Below are 15,271 nucleotides of genomic sequence, written 5' to 3'. Positions count from 1 at the left end.
ATAGCACCATGCATTGGTATTTTAACGCCTACGCGTTTTTTTGTTAACCAAAATAGACGTGTATCATGAGTTATTGGAAAAAATAATCGTTTAACTCACCATCAATTGTTTTAGATAAACTTTATTACAATTCAGAAGAGTTTTCGATCAAGATACATTGTGAAAGGTCCCGGCCGTATAATCGTTCGCAAGCAAGCGTGCCTAAATGATAGCCCTCGTTAAAAGATGCACGTTTAAAACGTGCTCTACTATGGCAGAGCAATAAAACAATCCAATCAATGTAGCGACTATTCCGATATGGAGTGACTGATTGTCTCACCATAAAATATGCAAGAAAGCAACGGCATTTAGTTTCAGATCGATATCGGCGGACTTTATTACACTCGTGCGACTTATTCATTGTCGACGCGAGCTAAAAACGGCACAGATAAAATCAACGTTGTTTAAATAAGGCAGTCCGAGCTCTCACGAGCTAGACGCGGTGTTCACTTTCACTACGAATATCAGGCCCTATCGCACAAACTATTAACACTACGAGCGACCTAAAAACAGGGATGCCACCGCCGCAGCCGCGTCTTGTACTACAAACACCACGTAAGTTACATAACCGACCACGTGGAGCCAAGATCGTTGACCCCGGGGAGCGCGACGCCGATAGGCTGCCTCTATCATGCACCTGTAGTCCAGATAACGTTGATAACGATTCGACAGACATTATAAACAAAACGTAAAACACTTGGGCAAGCAAAACGTGACACGTTATTCAAATTTCTACGCTAGCGTCGAACGCGAGGTGGCCTTACTCAACCATCTCTATATTTCGCGTCCACAGCGGTGTCACCCACTTAAGCCGTCGGTTGCCAATTCGTTGCATAAACGACCCAGTAATGGTGAAGGAGGTCATTGTCACATTACGCCAATCGACGGCGCCTCGCAGGTACAATACGCTAGCTGCAAGTTAGATAATTATATCGACTGAACCCAGGTCTCCTTCGGCGTGTCTGTGACCCCGATGTAAATAACCTGAGGCGGTTGTACTGTAAACAACTGACGCCCGCTTGCGTCAATCGCTTGCAGCATGGCCGCAGAGGCGAGTGGCGAGCGCACGCCGCGCGCCACCGCGCCGAGCCGCGTCAGCCAGCCATTGATGTTTTAGTTTGACTTACTGCTGCGTTATTTTGGTCTCGCGAAGCGAACATTTTACTAGGCTATGGAAATCGTACAGTGCACGCACTGACGCAACGTTTTATTTTCGTTTTAAAGAATGTTTCGTCACGCTAGATGTGATGACGGTTCTATTGCCATCGTGCTCGGTGGAATGTTGTGAGTTAAATGCATTAAAAACTATGTAATGGCATAAATTAACCTTTACAATTATTGAGGTCGTTTACAAATTTGTATAACACTTGATGGTCTACAAATGAAAATTTAAGTTAATACGAAGTAAGTTATTTTAAGCAATATGTACTGCTAAAAAAACATTTCTAATCATTTTACTAAATTACATAAATAAAATCTTAAGAGTTGTGTGTCACAAACTTAATTAACAAGAAACGTTAGATGCATCTGTGATTTGTATCACCCACAGTTACATTATGATCATCTACGTCTGATACCTACGTATTGACACTGTAATTTCTATGGCCCTGAATTGTACATAAAATATAAATGGAATTTTACATAGAAATATTATTCAAAACATCGGTGACGCATCCTTTTCCAATGTTAGTTAAAACTCGGCCATCGACTATTCTATAGGTGGCACATTATCTACAAAGCAACGCGTAATGATAAGATTATTTTAATAGCGCAACGAGTAGGAACACTTGTGAAACGTTTTTACACTTGGTGTGTGTGCGTGTGAGTGAATTCGCTTCGGGTGCTCTCTTACTCGTACAATGACATTGTCGACCTTGAATACCGGCTGCCTCATATATCAAGCGGCACACAACTCCACAAGGAATGTTATGTGTTATTTTAGTCAACAATATTCAAGATACTCTATCGATATCGCTGTTTCGGAGTACAGACACTAATGGTGATAATCTTTAAAAGTACGAGCGAGTCTAGACGGAGTGATTACGGTTCAGCAAACGATAAAGAGAATGCCAAAGCGCGTTGCAATGAAGCCAAGGTCAGCTTTACATTATCACAAACATTGGAAAACATTCTCGGTTCGCAATCTAATGCCTTTTTAATGAATTATACGTAACGTAGCACATACCGGTTATTTTTGCCAGGTCTTAGATATTTTAGAAGCCAGTGTTAATTTTATAACTAAGTGAGCTGTTATGCGAACGTTGCCAAATGTTTTCATTAAACAATAGTTGAGATATTTAACTCATGTTGATGACTAGATAATTACATTTGAAATTGTATAAAACTAGATGGCACTATATGTAAGGAGAAACCGCACAGTGGTACAAAACTGCCTTAATAAGGACAATTAAATTTGACTTTAAATCCAATGTTGTGTGCTGTTTTTGTTACAATCACGGACAATTTAACATTTATTACAATTGCAAAATATAATTATTGCATTGCACATTACCTCCGTTAACATTTGATGCGAAATCATATTTAAATTCTCAGAGTTTTAACGTCCAATTCTGAAAATGCTACCGAGTCTTTCTACAAAATATTAAATACATTCATAATTCAAATAAAAACTTCATTCTCACAGTTAAGTCTTAGTTTTTTCTTGTAACATGTCCATAAAGCATACAAAACCAGTTCGAGCTCAGTGCATTGACATAATCAAACGTATTAATGACATTTAAGAAACTTAGACCGCGTTGCAACCTGATAGATCATATAATGTAACAAATAAACTATATATAAAGCACAATATGACACGCGATTGTTAGCGTTTATAGTTTGCGAATATTTTGTTTATGTCGCCGGGGGGAAGAACCTCATATAGACTGTAATCACCGGAGTAGTGCATGCTTTATGATCTAGGAGTTTTTGGATTTAAAACTAAAATAAAAAAAAAATAACCCGGTTCAATAATTATTAATTGGAGAACAATTTTCCACATAAAAGTAATCTGTTAGATGAACCATTTGTCATAAGAGACGAATGTGTAGATGCAACGTTCCTATTATAGTAGTTCAGCGAGAAAATAGATTCAAGAATCAAAATATAACAATCTTGGATTACACAAAAAAAACAAAAGTACTCTGTGAGTAACATAATAAAAGTTTTTATCAATATAAAACTCGGTTTTAATTATCATCTTTGTTATAAACATACAGAATCAGATCCAAAAACATTTCCATTCCAATTTGCACGCATCCTAATTAGCCAAATATACGACATCAAAAGAGCATTTCTGGAAAAACGTATGACGAACGTTATACATTATTTCAAAAGTATGACACTGTCGACCAAAAACCTCGAACCTTAATGATTTTTTTTATTATAACGGGAAATATAAGTATAGAATTCAATAATTTTAATAAGAAACATATATATTATATAATGAATCATAATATTTATTATGAACTAAGCGAGAATGTAGGTTACCCAACTAAGCCTCGAACAGCAAATGATTATTTTGGCATAAATAGATAAGAATCAACTGTATCATAGAACTGATATATAGATTCAGATATTCTTCCACGTTCGACACAATTTTTTACTACAAGCGGCCCAAGCAGCGTGTCGTGCACTTTGAATTTAAGTGTGGGCTGATGTAAGGATTACACAACATAAACCCGTAGAACCGCGGAGGCGGTAACGTCCAAGTGAATCCAGATACACGATAACAATAGGTATTTAGGGTTCAAAGTCACGTACGCTAAAGTTTCCGCATTTAGCGTTACGTCTTGCCTGCATTGTTATGTGACGCGCACGTTAATCTTTTACTATATTTTGCAAACTGTTATTTACGTCAACTCGTAGAAAATGATTCAGTCCACTGTTTTATTTACAAAGATATTTCCATTAAGATTTTGCTACAGCTATGATTGAAATGGAGTAGATTTTATTTTTGATGGCTAAAATATAATCCCAAAAATCATGACATTAAAATACATTTGCGATGTTGTTAATTGTGCCAAGTCGTAAGGTTCCGTAGCGGCATTTGCGACGCGCTGCAGAGTTAAAATTCTGAGAACGAGTTTTACCCGTCCCGTGCAACAATGCCAACCATTTATAAAGATCACTCGCAGAACACTTTGATTGACAATACTTAAGAACGCACCGGCGATATTATACTGAACAATGGCATTAACTGAGGTGATTTAGGAGGGGACCCGTTATAGTTTCGATTAAGACCGCGCGTACCTCCGCGAGATCCGGGACCACGAAATTTTATAACGCGTCTTTGTTTCTGCATCGAGATTACTTCGAAAGATAAGTTGAACATCTTAAATAATTGGTTATGTTTTCTAATTTACTCGAGAGATACATATCTTATTCCGCACAGTGTTTACTCGTTAAATGCGTGTTGAACTATTCATATCGGTAGAGATAATGGAGCCAAGTACAGTGAGATAAGCCAATTGGCGAGTTAGTTAAGTTATTGAAGGAGAACTTAAGACTAATATGGACTATAAAACGTTGATGAATACATGTTTGGATATAATGTTTTACTGGAGCACTTGTAAGTTATATCGCCCTTCTAATTCATCAGACGTAAGAAATGTCATATAGGGTATAATGATCTTTATTTGTCAAAGTAAATTGAACTCTAAGGCCGTCTTTGTCCTACATATTGAAAAAAATACGTGTGTACATCAGTTTATCTACATGCGTAATTTGAAACGAAACCGACTGGCGTGAAGTGAAAATCTTTCAAACCACTTAGTAAATAACAGTGAGTGAATTGTCTCAAGACGTTCCATCTAGTAGATGGTCACAGCGGACGAGTCGAATCTAGATAATGGGAGGCGAGGATGGCAGCACTCGCGCATCCGAGCGAGACGGGCACTCGACCGCACATCCGCTAGTCTTCCTAGTGCCGACCGACCGACGAGCCGAGCTGCCTCTCGGATACCTTTGTTTATCTCTAACAATTTCACTTTCCGTACTTCATCAATCTACTGGTTGACGGCGATTTATTAATACTCAGTGTTACAGTATACTAAGTTTGTGCCATATAATTGAACTGTCGTGTAGTCTCACTAGTAAATGAAAATACAAAACTCGTGAATTAAATGATAATATAATATAATACTAAAAAAAACTTTCTTTAATCTAATTATGGACACCCTGTATAAATACTTTTGATCCGCAAAACATAACAATATCTGCTAATATTGTTTAGTCGAATTAAAATATTTTTTCTCTCCGAACACGATGTTGTATTTACAAAATTGACTACTATAACTTACGTATAGTAAGTAACAGTATAGTTAATTGTGCTAGTCATTTAATGGAAAATTAATAAAACGACGCAGAGACGTCCATTAAGAGGCGTTTCTAACTAATTAACGCTCGTTAACATAATCACCATCATCAGACTTTTCAATTCCTCTCAGCACGCGTAATTGAGTTAGTAAAATATTCTTCAGTGAAAGTAAATGTGGTCCAAGTGTATCGTTACTAATAAGCCCGTGTCACAAGAAATAAGCGTTCAATAGAGTCGTCATGTATCACTTGTAGCGTAAGAAATGAGATTACATTATCAAAATTGTTGTGAAAAACTCAGTGACTGTAACGCGCTGTCCGTTTTTTAAACATAAGTGTAATCTCGTGTCGATGAACTCACAAAGGTTAAATCGGATCGAAGACCCAACAACATGGTTTTATTTAAATGAGCTTAGATGATTAATTTTTGTTACTTCATTAACCGACAAATGACAAATTCTCGGCCGAATGAGCCAAGGGATTTACAATGAAATAGTCACAACAGCCGCGTGCTTAGAGAACGAGGGGCCAAAGGTACCCCATAGTTCGTAGTGGCAAGGGTCCTAAATCTAAACGCTTTTATTAAAAAAGTGACCCTCACGAATATTAGACGCGGCAGCTGTTTGAACTATGGATTCTGTATTATTCCAGGAACAGCCCTGCGTATAGATGGGGGTTAATCACCACGATGATCCAATTTGCATATTAAATTCCAACGAAAAGAGCGAAATTCGCACATATAATTTTCCGTTGCTAGTTATATAATTCTATTTAAATATATGAAGTCATAAGCTATCTTTCGAGATTCTGACGGGTCACCGACCTATTTGATTAAGGAATCATCAATCATGCATGACCCCGGCCCGAAGCGGTATCATGTTTCACACCACATTGAAAAACGTTAGCTCACAAACAATGATAAAGGATACGGTATCGTATTTAAACATTCTGTATACTGTGGAACTTTTTCTTTAGTTATTAAACAAACAATGTTATATGCAATGACTTTACTGAATTACATTGCCTATGTTTGAACATATTGCGTTATACCGAAGAATACAATGAAGCGAAATTACCGAGGGCAACAACGGTCATTAATATTAAAATTGTTTAAAATTATATTTTGTTATAGGTACATTTTTAAATATTATACAAACACCATGGTATTTAAACGTTAAAATAACTTTGAATAGTGTTGAACATATATCAATACATAATATGAACTCTATTTTAAACATAATAAGAAACTAAGTTACATTTTACATTCCTCAGGGTGCCGTATTCCGAATACGGGGGCAAATCTGTCTTTTTGCTTTTACAGGCTTTCGAATCAAAAGACAACTTTGATAGTCGTATATAAATATATAGGGGATTTTTAACTCTTTTACCTATATGGCTTTTAAAGCTGTCATTCCATTAGAACGCCCGTTATTGCAAAAAAACATTCGCCCCCGTAAACGGAACAAAACCTCTGATCTTCATAATATTTAATTTAACTAACTACATATAATTTTTAAATTGTTTACAAGTATTTGATATACATTTATTACACATGCATTTGCTAAGCCGTTGTGCAAAGTATAAGAAATTGGACTTATTAGAAAGATAAAACACAAATACTTCCCACTACCAGCTTCCCGGATTAGAGCTAAATATTTAGTGAATAAGATGCAAAATTCTAACACCACGTAGTGCGATGCTCAGAGACGCATAACACTACAGTTCGACCCCATAAGCCTCATTGTTCGGCGTACGTCAGTAGCTAAAAACTAATTGCGTATCGGCGGACCGCGATTTGGATGTACCCCTCGTATCGCGAATTACTATGGTCTAAGGATGGGAAAGAATAGTCGGCGACCATCAGTTGCTTGCTCGTTTGCCTGCCAAGGCAATAAAAAGTTTATTCTAGACGAAATTTGCGTGGCTAATAAATCCTCGTTAGCTCGAAGTTCTAATCACTGGGCAAATACTTAGGCACTTACCCGCAAGGTCTCAGAGGTCCGTAACCCTTTTCAAACGATTAAACATACGATTATTCAAATGGTGAAACAAATAATTTCCGGCTAAGCACGGAGCAGTGCGCGCGGCGGCGTCAAATAATTAGCATTGTGTCGCTGTACCTTTTTTTTTCTAAAATTATCAACACGTACAATCTCTGATCGAATAATTAAGTTGGTTTGGGTTTTTTTGTATTGTTTCATTTAATTTGGTGCGTAGTAGAAAATATGCTTTTTATATTACATATTATAAGAAAATAAAACAAGGGGAAGGAGCCGGTGGGTATTATTACATCTACCCTTCGGTAAAAGAGACTGACATAACGCTATGTATTAAATAATGCGTAAATCGGAATTCCCAAATCAGATAATACAAAAGTACTAAACAGATCGTGATTCGTGGCGTACAACCGTTACAAAAATCTCGTGATGGTGTCAATTCCAAATATGAACACTTATTCATCACGGTTAATCACGTTGATAAACAAAATTCATTTAGCAGTTATTGTTTGTTCGTATCCTATTTCGTAAATTTTGGAGATCCACTGAGGTAGTAACCAGTGACCACCGTCATAGTCACTGTTTGGAGAAGTATACATCATCTTTTTTATGGTTAATTTATTTGCAAAACATCAATACGATGGATGACTAGCTTCGATACTATTTATATACGTGTCAAAAAACCTGGGTGACCTTGACGCCCCCACGCGGACGATGTTACATTCACCTCGTGGGGCCCGAGGAGCACTAAATTGCGCCCTCTGTTTCATAATTGTCATAACACGTCATCTAGGCTATGACATGCTTGTTGTGACTTCTAGAAATTAAGACCCCATATACCGACTAAGATCTATTGATGTCGCTATTTTTCATACATTGTATGCGCCATGAGGAGGTCCTCCATAAGTGGTGGAAATTTATATAGAAAAACTGTTCTGAGCTTATTCTTGAGAGAATTGTTTACTCATCTAATAATTTAATTTAATGTTTCTCTAAATAAAGCCTCCTTTTAAATGGAAAAATACTATTTGGTACATCATCCACGCCTAATTTTAATATAGGTAGGTGCCGTCAATATTTCATCTGTTAGCCTGTGAGAAATTATAAACCGTAATTTGCTTTTGAAAGAAGGTAATAGGTACATTATTTTCATAAAGGCTAGGCTTTAACCGACTGTCAGGTTGCAAAGCGAATTAGTTACTCACTGTCGGTAATAGCTTATTAAATAATATATTTTCCGTTTTATTTAATGGATTTTTATAAAGACGGACAAAGGTACGTGAATATGCAAAACTTAAATTGTAGAAATTTGAATAAAGCAAACGGAACACAATAGAATACAATGTAATCGAGGAAATTGTAGGCGTTCATTGTCATTTTTCAAGGTTATTGGTGAAATGTTTCCATTATGGTATGAAGACGCAGTCGCGGTGTTAAATGCCCGCATGACTAACTATTGTATTACAATAAATACGTTTTATATTGGTAAAAAAAAGAAATTGAAATCGTGTGAAAAGTTAAGTCGTTGACCGGACGCATGTTAGGCAAAAGGAAGCTCTTATTTTTATCGCTTTAACTTTGACGGATTATTTCTGATTGTTGTTTAGACGTAAACGTTAACCTGGCACTAACCTTGGCACACGAGCTCCATTTACATATTAAGTTTAATAAAACGATATCTAAATTAGATCAAGACGTGGAAATCATGAGAACGACATTCCCTAATAAACAGGCCCGCATAGCACGTCATTTGGACCGAATGCGTCAATAAAATGTATTCTATGTTATGGCTAGTTAGCACCATCAATGCAGAAACATGCGGGCATGGTAACAAGATAACATTCTTTAATATACATATAAAAAAGATAATTAACATAGAATGGAAACAACTATCCAGCACTGAGAGCTCGGCCAAACTCAGAAAGATTTCTGTGCCCAAAATAGCAAGACACGTAATATGAACGGAGACTGCCCAAAAGTCAATGTTCTAAGTGCGTTTCAGGGTTTCAAAATAAATTACCAGGAAGTTCAGATTGTCGCAAATCATTCCGGTCTCGCCGCAGTTGCAATAGGTTTTATTTCACTTCGTATTTATATATTAATATTTTCAAGTATTTCTGTGGCATTAGATATCATTTTTATAGTTATTTATACAGGCTTAATTAGATAAATAAAGTATACTGAAGTCAATTTATATCATACTCCTAATTAGCATGCTAATTCAGTTACGCCGATATTGTTCGGATATAGGACTTGAGTGATTAATTAAATCAGTAATTGCAAAATAGAGCCATGCAATATGTGTTTATGGCATAGTAACCACAGTAATCCAATGTATATTATTATAATATTAAATCGTGATATCGCGATTGTTCATTATTTAAATTTGTAAATAGTCGGATACTAATACGTATGAAAAGGCGATAATTATAAAGGTAAGCATTTATAGTGGTTTTACATGTGAAACTCGAGTTTATCGCTTGGTCGAGCATAGACGAAAGTGGAAATCTCTGAGGGTACTAATTTCTACTTCACGATTAAAATAATTTGCTGTGCATACTACATAACACGTTAATTCCATTATGTCGATTATTAGATGAATCGATCTGTAATAAAAAAAATGTTCAGCTAAATTTTAATTAAATGCGTATTAAATATCTAATTTACAAAAAAACTAATATTGCTAACAATAAAACTAACAATTTAAACACGACTGAATTACCACGCCGAAAGAATATTAAATCAAGATACGCTCGTGCATTTTTTACTTTGATTCGGTTTTGCGTACTAATCAAAGTAAGCTCACAAAACTGATTGTCTCGATCCGTATTCGCGATTGCACGATTCTTTTATTTGTAACATCTTCAGCGTATATGTTAAAGTATATCATGTCTGTAGATGTATACGTGCCTTGTCAAGCGATGCGATTTACCATCAGAAGTGGTCTGAAACCGGTCGGACCGGAGCGCTCGCACTCGCTTCGACGAATCCTCGCTGCATCCAGCTTATTTTTAAATTGTTTCTTTACTTGGCAAATTGAAATTATTCCGAATGGAATTACTGTCTTAAAAATGTACCCCGAGACCATTTTTAACCAGTAAAAATATTTTTTCGGGAATATTGCGTGCAATAAAAATATACGGACATTGAGCAGATTTATTTTGTCAGTTTATGGTGAACGACAATAACAAGATTTTACAGACATTGTTTTCTGGTATGGCACGTGACACAATGGAAAAATACTAACCAACCATTAAGTAGCAAATACTCATCGTTTCATAGGATTTTCTAGAACAATACTCTATGAATAATCTAAATAACTATTTATCTCTAGCGACTAGTAATGTTCAGGGGGAGTATTTGAAAATTATAAAAATAGCCCAACATATGTACGTTAGTGGAGGGTGCGGGCCCCACACTTCCAATCCGGCTATCGTCTCGCATCCCCCGATATTTGATGATAGATTAAGTTCTATAAGTGTACATATTATATCGAGCTAACAAAAGTTATTCTTTTGTATAGCATGGTCACGATATTTCGTCTTAGATAAAGTTATTGAAACACGATGACTAAGGTGGCTCTTGGATCAATGACGTAAGACGTATGCAATATTATAACTAAGTTCACATTAGGTCTAGGTCACGCCCTACAATTAATAATCCATTTGAACATTACACGATGTTATGAAAAATATTGGCTGTAGATTTTTTTTTCTATCTCTTATACACAAGGCCATTGGATATAGAAATTCCGCCTGACAAAATTTTCCATGATGACCTTATGTTGCTAGTTTGTGTGATAAAGAATTAGTCAAACCTAAACATTACCTCCCATATTGGTTTTCGTCTAATCAAACATAGGCACGGCGTTTGAGTATTTATACACTGAAGTTAGAGAGTACATTTGCTTAACTCGAAAGACATCTTTGGAGTTTAAACTTAAATAGTAGCCTTAATATTATTGCTAAAGAATATTATTCCGCATGCAATCATGAATACTTAGTAGGATCAACCAATCATCTACCTCAATCAACGGATAATTATGAAACATTTTTAGTACATGGCACTTGAACTTTTTATAGTACATGCATGTAATATGTAACTTAAGGTATTCATGAGTGCAGACAATGAAAATAATGAGAGTAGTTTTTTCCCAAGGAATAATTACTGTATCATCATGTCAGATCCCTCGTAGAGCGGGCAGGGACAATGGAGCGGAATCTTTAAGTCTGCAATTGTGTGATTGCTGTATTATTATATGCAGGAAAAGAAATGAGTAATTCATATATAGATTCTTGCTATCTACTGGTAATTAGCAGTCTTGCAAAGTATGCTACGCACTGAGCAATGAAATTCAAACTATTTGTTCTAGAAGATTCTCTAACAGTTTTATCGACCTCGTTAAACGGCCGCATGTGGCCCGCGGGAGATGACCGATTTGTCTTCTCGGTAAACATTGTGGAGTTTTTCTAATTTGTTTGGATTTCGTTCTTCAGAAACCATTTGAATGTGATAAGTAAAACCACGAACTCTATCTTCTATCTAGGCAAATTTTCAATGTGAATAAATTTATATGTAAGCTTCTAGCCCCAGTGTGATTGCGTCAAGCACTTGGATAATTGTGTACGAAGTGTCATTATTACGTTTTTATTAGACGATGCTGATGCATATAAGCTGGTTTGTATTTTTAGTCTCGCCCACAATATGTCATTCCGAGATTACCTACTGAGTCGCACTCGCACATCAATAGATTATGGCACGTAGGTATAGCGCAATAAAAACAAACCAACATTAAAATTCTAACTCAACCTAGGCATTACTATTCATGTGGTACAAAATATCGGTGTATCAACCAACTTGCATTTTATAGGTACTTAACCCAATAAATAATCTGCATTACCTACTGCTACATCCTAGACATGAGAAATCGCGTATACTTTGAACTTGATTTGACCATAATATGTACATAAACTTACTTATAAATTGAAATCCAAATGCGAAATCTAATAATCTAGACAATGCAAAACAAACAGGTTACTAGGTATAATGCAGATAAGTCTAAATTGCCTTCGAAACCTAATTAGAATGTTATTTTTATCTCAAACTACGTTAAAACTCCATTAGCAAAACTCAAATTCAAATGATAGAATATAGGTAAACAAAACGATTGTGATTGTAAGGGCAAGGAGACATCGGCTCGCAACGCCCGGTCAAGGTATCCGGGCCAAAGGTCGATGACAGCGGCGGCGGTTCGCTCGCAAGCTCGCACGCTAAACGCTATGCTTGCCGCCAAAAAAATATGTAAACTTTCGGAACCCAACAACTTATCACAATCATTCTAGAACATTCGGATTTGAAAAATAATTAACGCTAACCTGACGACATGGACTCGTTTTCTGATTTAGGAGTCGTAGGAGGCATCGGCAGCGGCATAGACGGCAGCGGCTGAGCGGACGGCTGCTGTTGTTGCTGTTGCTGCTGCTGCTGCGGCGCATTACACGCGCCGAGCAGTGACTGCGCCGGATAGTTTGTCATGGTCTCATCGTAGCTCCAGAGCTCGAGGCCGCCGTACTCTGGCGACGCCAGCGACTCCGGTGACATTACCATGGCCGCCGGCATCCCGAACGCCGAGGAAGAAGTCACTTCAGAGGAGCTCTCCTCAAACATTCGCAGAGGGAAACATCCGTTGTTTGACCAGCGGCGTCTCATGTCGAAGAGCGCGTCACACGCCCCGGCTTCCGTGACCACCGAGGGACATCCTCTGACGTAGGCTTTCACTTCACTTTTTCCTCGCACTAAACTATCTAAACGCGTCTCTACGGGCATGAACCACTCATCCGCGCGATGAAACCGAAACGAATCGCTATCCACTGTCTCGAATATATTATGCACTTATAGAGAATCTTCGACCACGATACGCGTCGCTTTTCAGTCACAACACAATCCGAAGCAACAGGTGAGAAGAGTACGCGAGTTCTAGAGTTCGCTCGGTGATGTGGAGACGGAGGTTACCGCGTTCGCTTGAGCCGTAAAAACGAGCACGTTGCACGCGTGCGACCGTCGTCAACGGAGTACGTAGAGCGAGCGAACAAGCGACGCGGCCGCTCTCACTACTCACTGCCACGGTCGAACGTGACGTCACGCCGCCGCCCCCCGCCGTCCCCCGCGAGTCGCGCTGCGCTGCCGCCGCGCCGCCCGCTCGCGCCCCCCGCGCCCGCCGGCCGCCGCACAGCCGTGGGCCGTGGCACAGAAAGTCAAGTTACCGGCGACATAATGTAGCGCGCCGATAAAACACCCTCAATTTATGAAGACTTGCTCTATCAAAACAACTTCGCTATTTGTTACGCAACTTCTGATCTTGAGAAAGTTATTTGCAATCTATAGATTTGCTGTTTTTCTTTTATCTGATTATAATATAATTAAGAGGTTACCTATTAAAATTTCGTTGTAATAGTTAATATAGTTCGGTAGCAACTTTATTATAATTTACATTCCAACTAAAATACGACAAAAAATCACAAAGGATTATTCCAGATTTTTAATTATGTCGATTATCGAGGTCAGTAAGCAGGTGTTTAGAATTGTTTATATTTTATAATTTTTAATATTATATAATTTGATTATGCTCTTTTGTGTGATTATGATTGTTGTGAAGGTGACGGATAGACACATAGGTAACCTAGTAAAATTTTAATAGTATTAATAAATTTTATTTACTTCGTCAAACATAAAAACGTGATAATTTCTTATGTTTACGCGAATGTTAGACATTAAAATTAGACTATTTTTTGGATTTTATTGCGGTTCTTATATTTTCTTTTTATCCCGACGTGTCGAAGACTTAACTTTAGAAAGAAAAACATGGTTATTCTTCTTCTATACTTATAATAAATCTGTAGAGAGGTCAATTCTGTTCATGAAATATATTTCCAAAATAATAACTATCAGGGGGTGATTAGGGATCGATACTGATGCCAAAAATGAAATTAGTAAAATTTTTGTCTGTTTGTCTGTCTGTCTGTATAACCGTTATACAAACAAAAACTACTCGACGGATTTTAACGAAACTTGGTACAATTATTTTTCATACTCCTGAGCTGGTTATAGTATACTTTTCATCACGCTACAATTAATAGGAGCAGAGCAGTGAAGGGAAATGTTGGGAAAACGGGAGAAGTTACTCCATTTTTTAAGCTTCCTTCGCGTGTGCAACGTTAATGGTTAAAGCTACACAGAAATCATGTATTACGGAAATGTTCTCCTTAAAATTATATAAAAAATATCCCACGACAGCATATGTCTACCTTTTATGGTTGACTCACAATAACACGTGTAACTCCCGATAGCTTAGCAGTTCGAAGCTTTCTCATTATATTTGTCTACTTTTTGAAGTCCGAAATCCACGCGGGCGAAGCTGCGTGCGGAAGCTAGTATTAAATAAGTGGCTCAATAATATCATGAATTATCTTTTTCCAGGATAAAAGTCTCGTTTTTTCCCGTGTTAAAATGGAGCTTATATTTTAAGTTAGACTTCTAGTATAAAAATTGGGTACCGAAAAAAATGTTTTGGCTTCTGTTGCTCCAGTAAAGGCCCGCCATATTTGTTTTTCTTTAATATCTATAATGTAGACATCCGCCTGTCACCATTTTATTATGTGCAAGGGTAGATGAGATATTATTTTTCATTACAAGTAGTAGTAGCAGCACTATTTTAATAATTCGCCTTTAAAACCATTTATGCGATATTGTGATAGAATTTGTAATAACTTAAATTAAGTAGGTAAGTAGGTAGGTATTGCCCTTTAGATCTTGAACATACCCATCTACTATCTATACTATAGGGTCATTGATATAATTTTTTTCTTTTTATTGTAATCACATAACCCTGTTCTGCCAAGTAGTGGATTGAGATTCAAATA

The 15,271-nt window shown here is 37.1% G+C and overlaps 1 protein-coding gene across 5 annotated transcripts in view; it reads right to left on the bottom strand.

Moving 5' to 3' along the window:
• Nucleotides 1–15,271, bottom strand: part of LOC115453818 (ecdysone receptor-like) — a 279,568-nt gene that overhangs the window by 18,423 nt on the left and 245,874 nt on the right. Inside the window, exon 1 of one of the 5 annotated variants that reach the window (XM_030182591.2) lies at nt 12,728–13,423. The exons of 3 other annotated variants lie outside the window; for them this stretch is intronic. In XM_030182591.2, the coding sequence (XP_030038451.1) occupies nt 12,728–13,178 (451 nt within the window). In that variant the 5' untranslated portion in view covers nt 13,179–13,423. Of the gene's footprint in view, nt 1–12,727; nt 13,424–15,271 lie in introns of those variants that run through there. One more of the 5 variants, XM_030182549.2, reaches the window with a different exon arrangement.

Source organism: Manduca sexta, chromosome 17, assembly GCF_014839805.1.
Source record: "Manduca sexta isolate Smith_Timp_Sample1 chromosome 17, JHU_Msex_v1.0, whole genome shotgun sequence".
Classification (NCBI taxonomy): Eukaryota; Metazoa; Arthropoda; class Insecta; order Lepidoptera; family Sphingidae; genus Manduca; species Manduca sexta.
The sequence above is the reverse complement of the archived record's forward strand: the minus strand, read 5'-3'. Positions and strand labels throughout refer to the sequence as shown.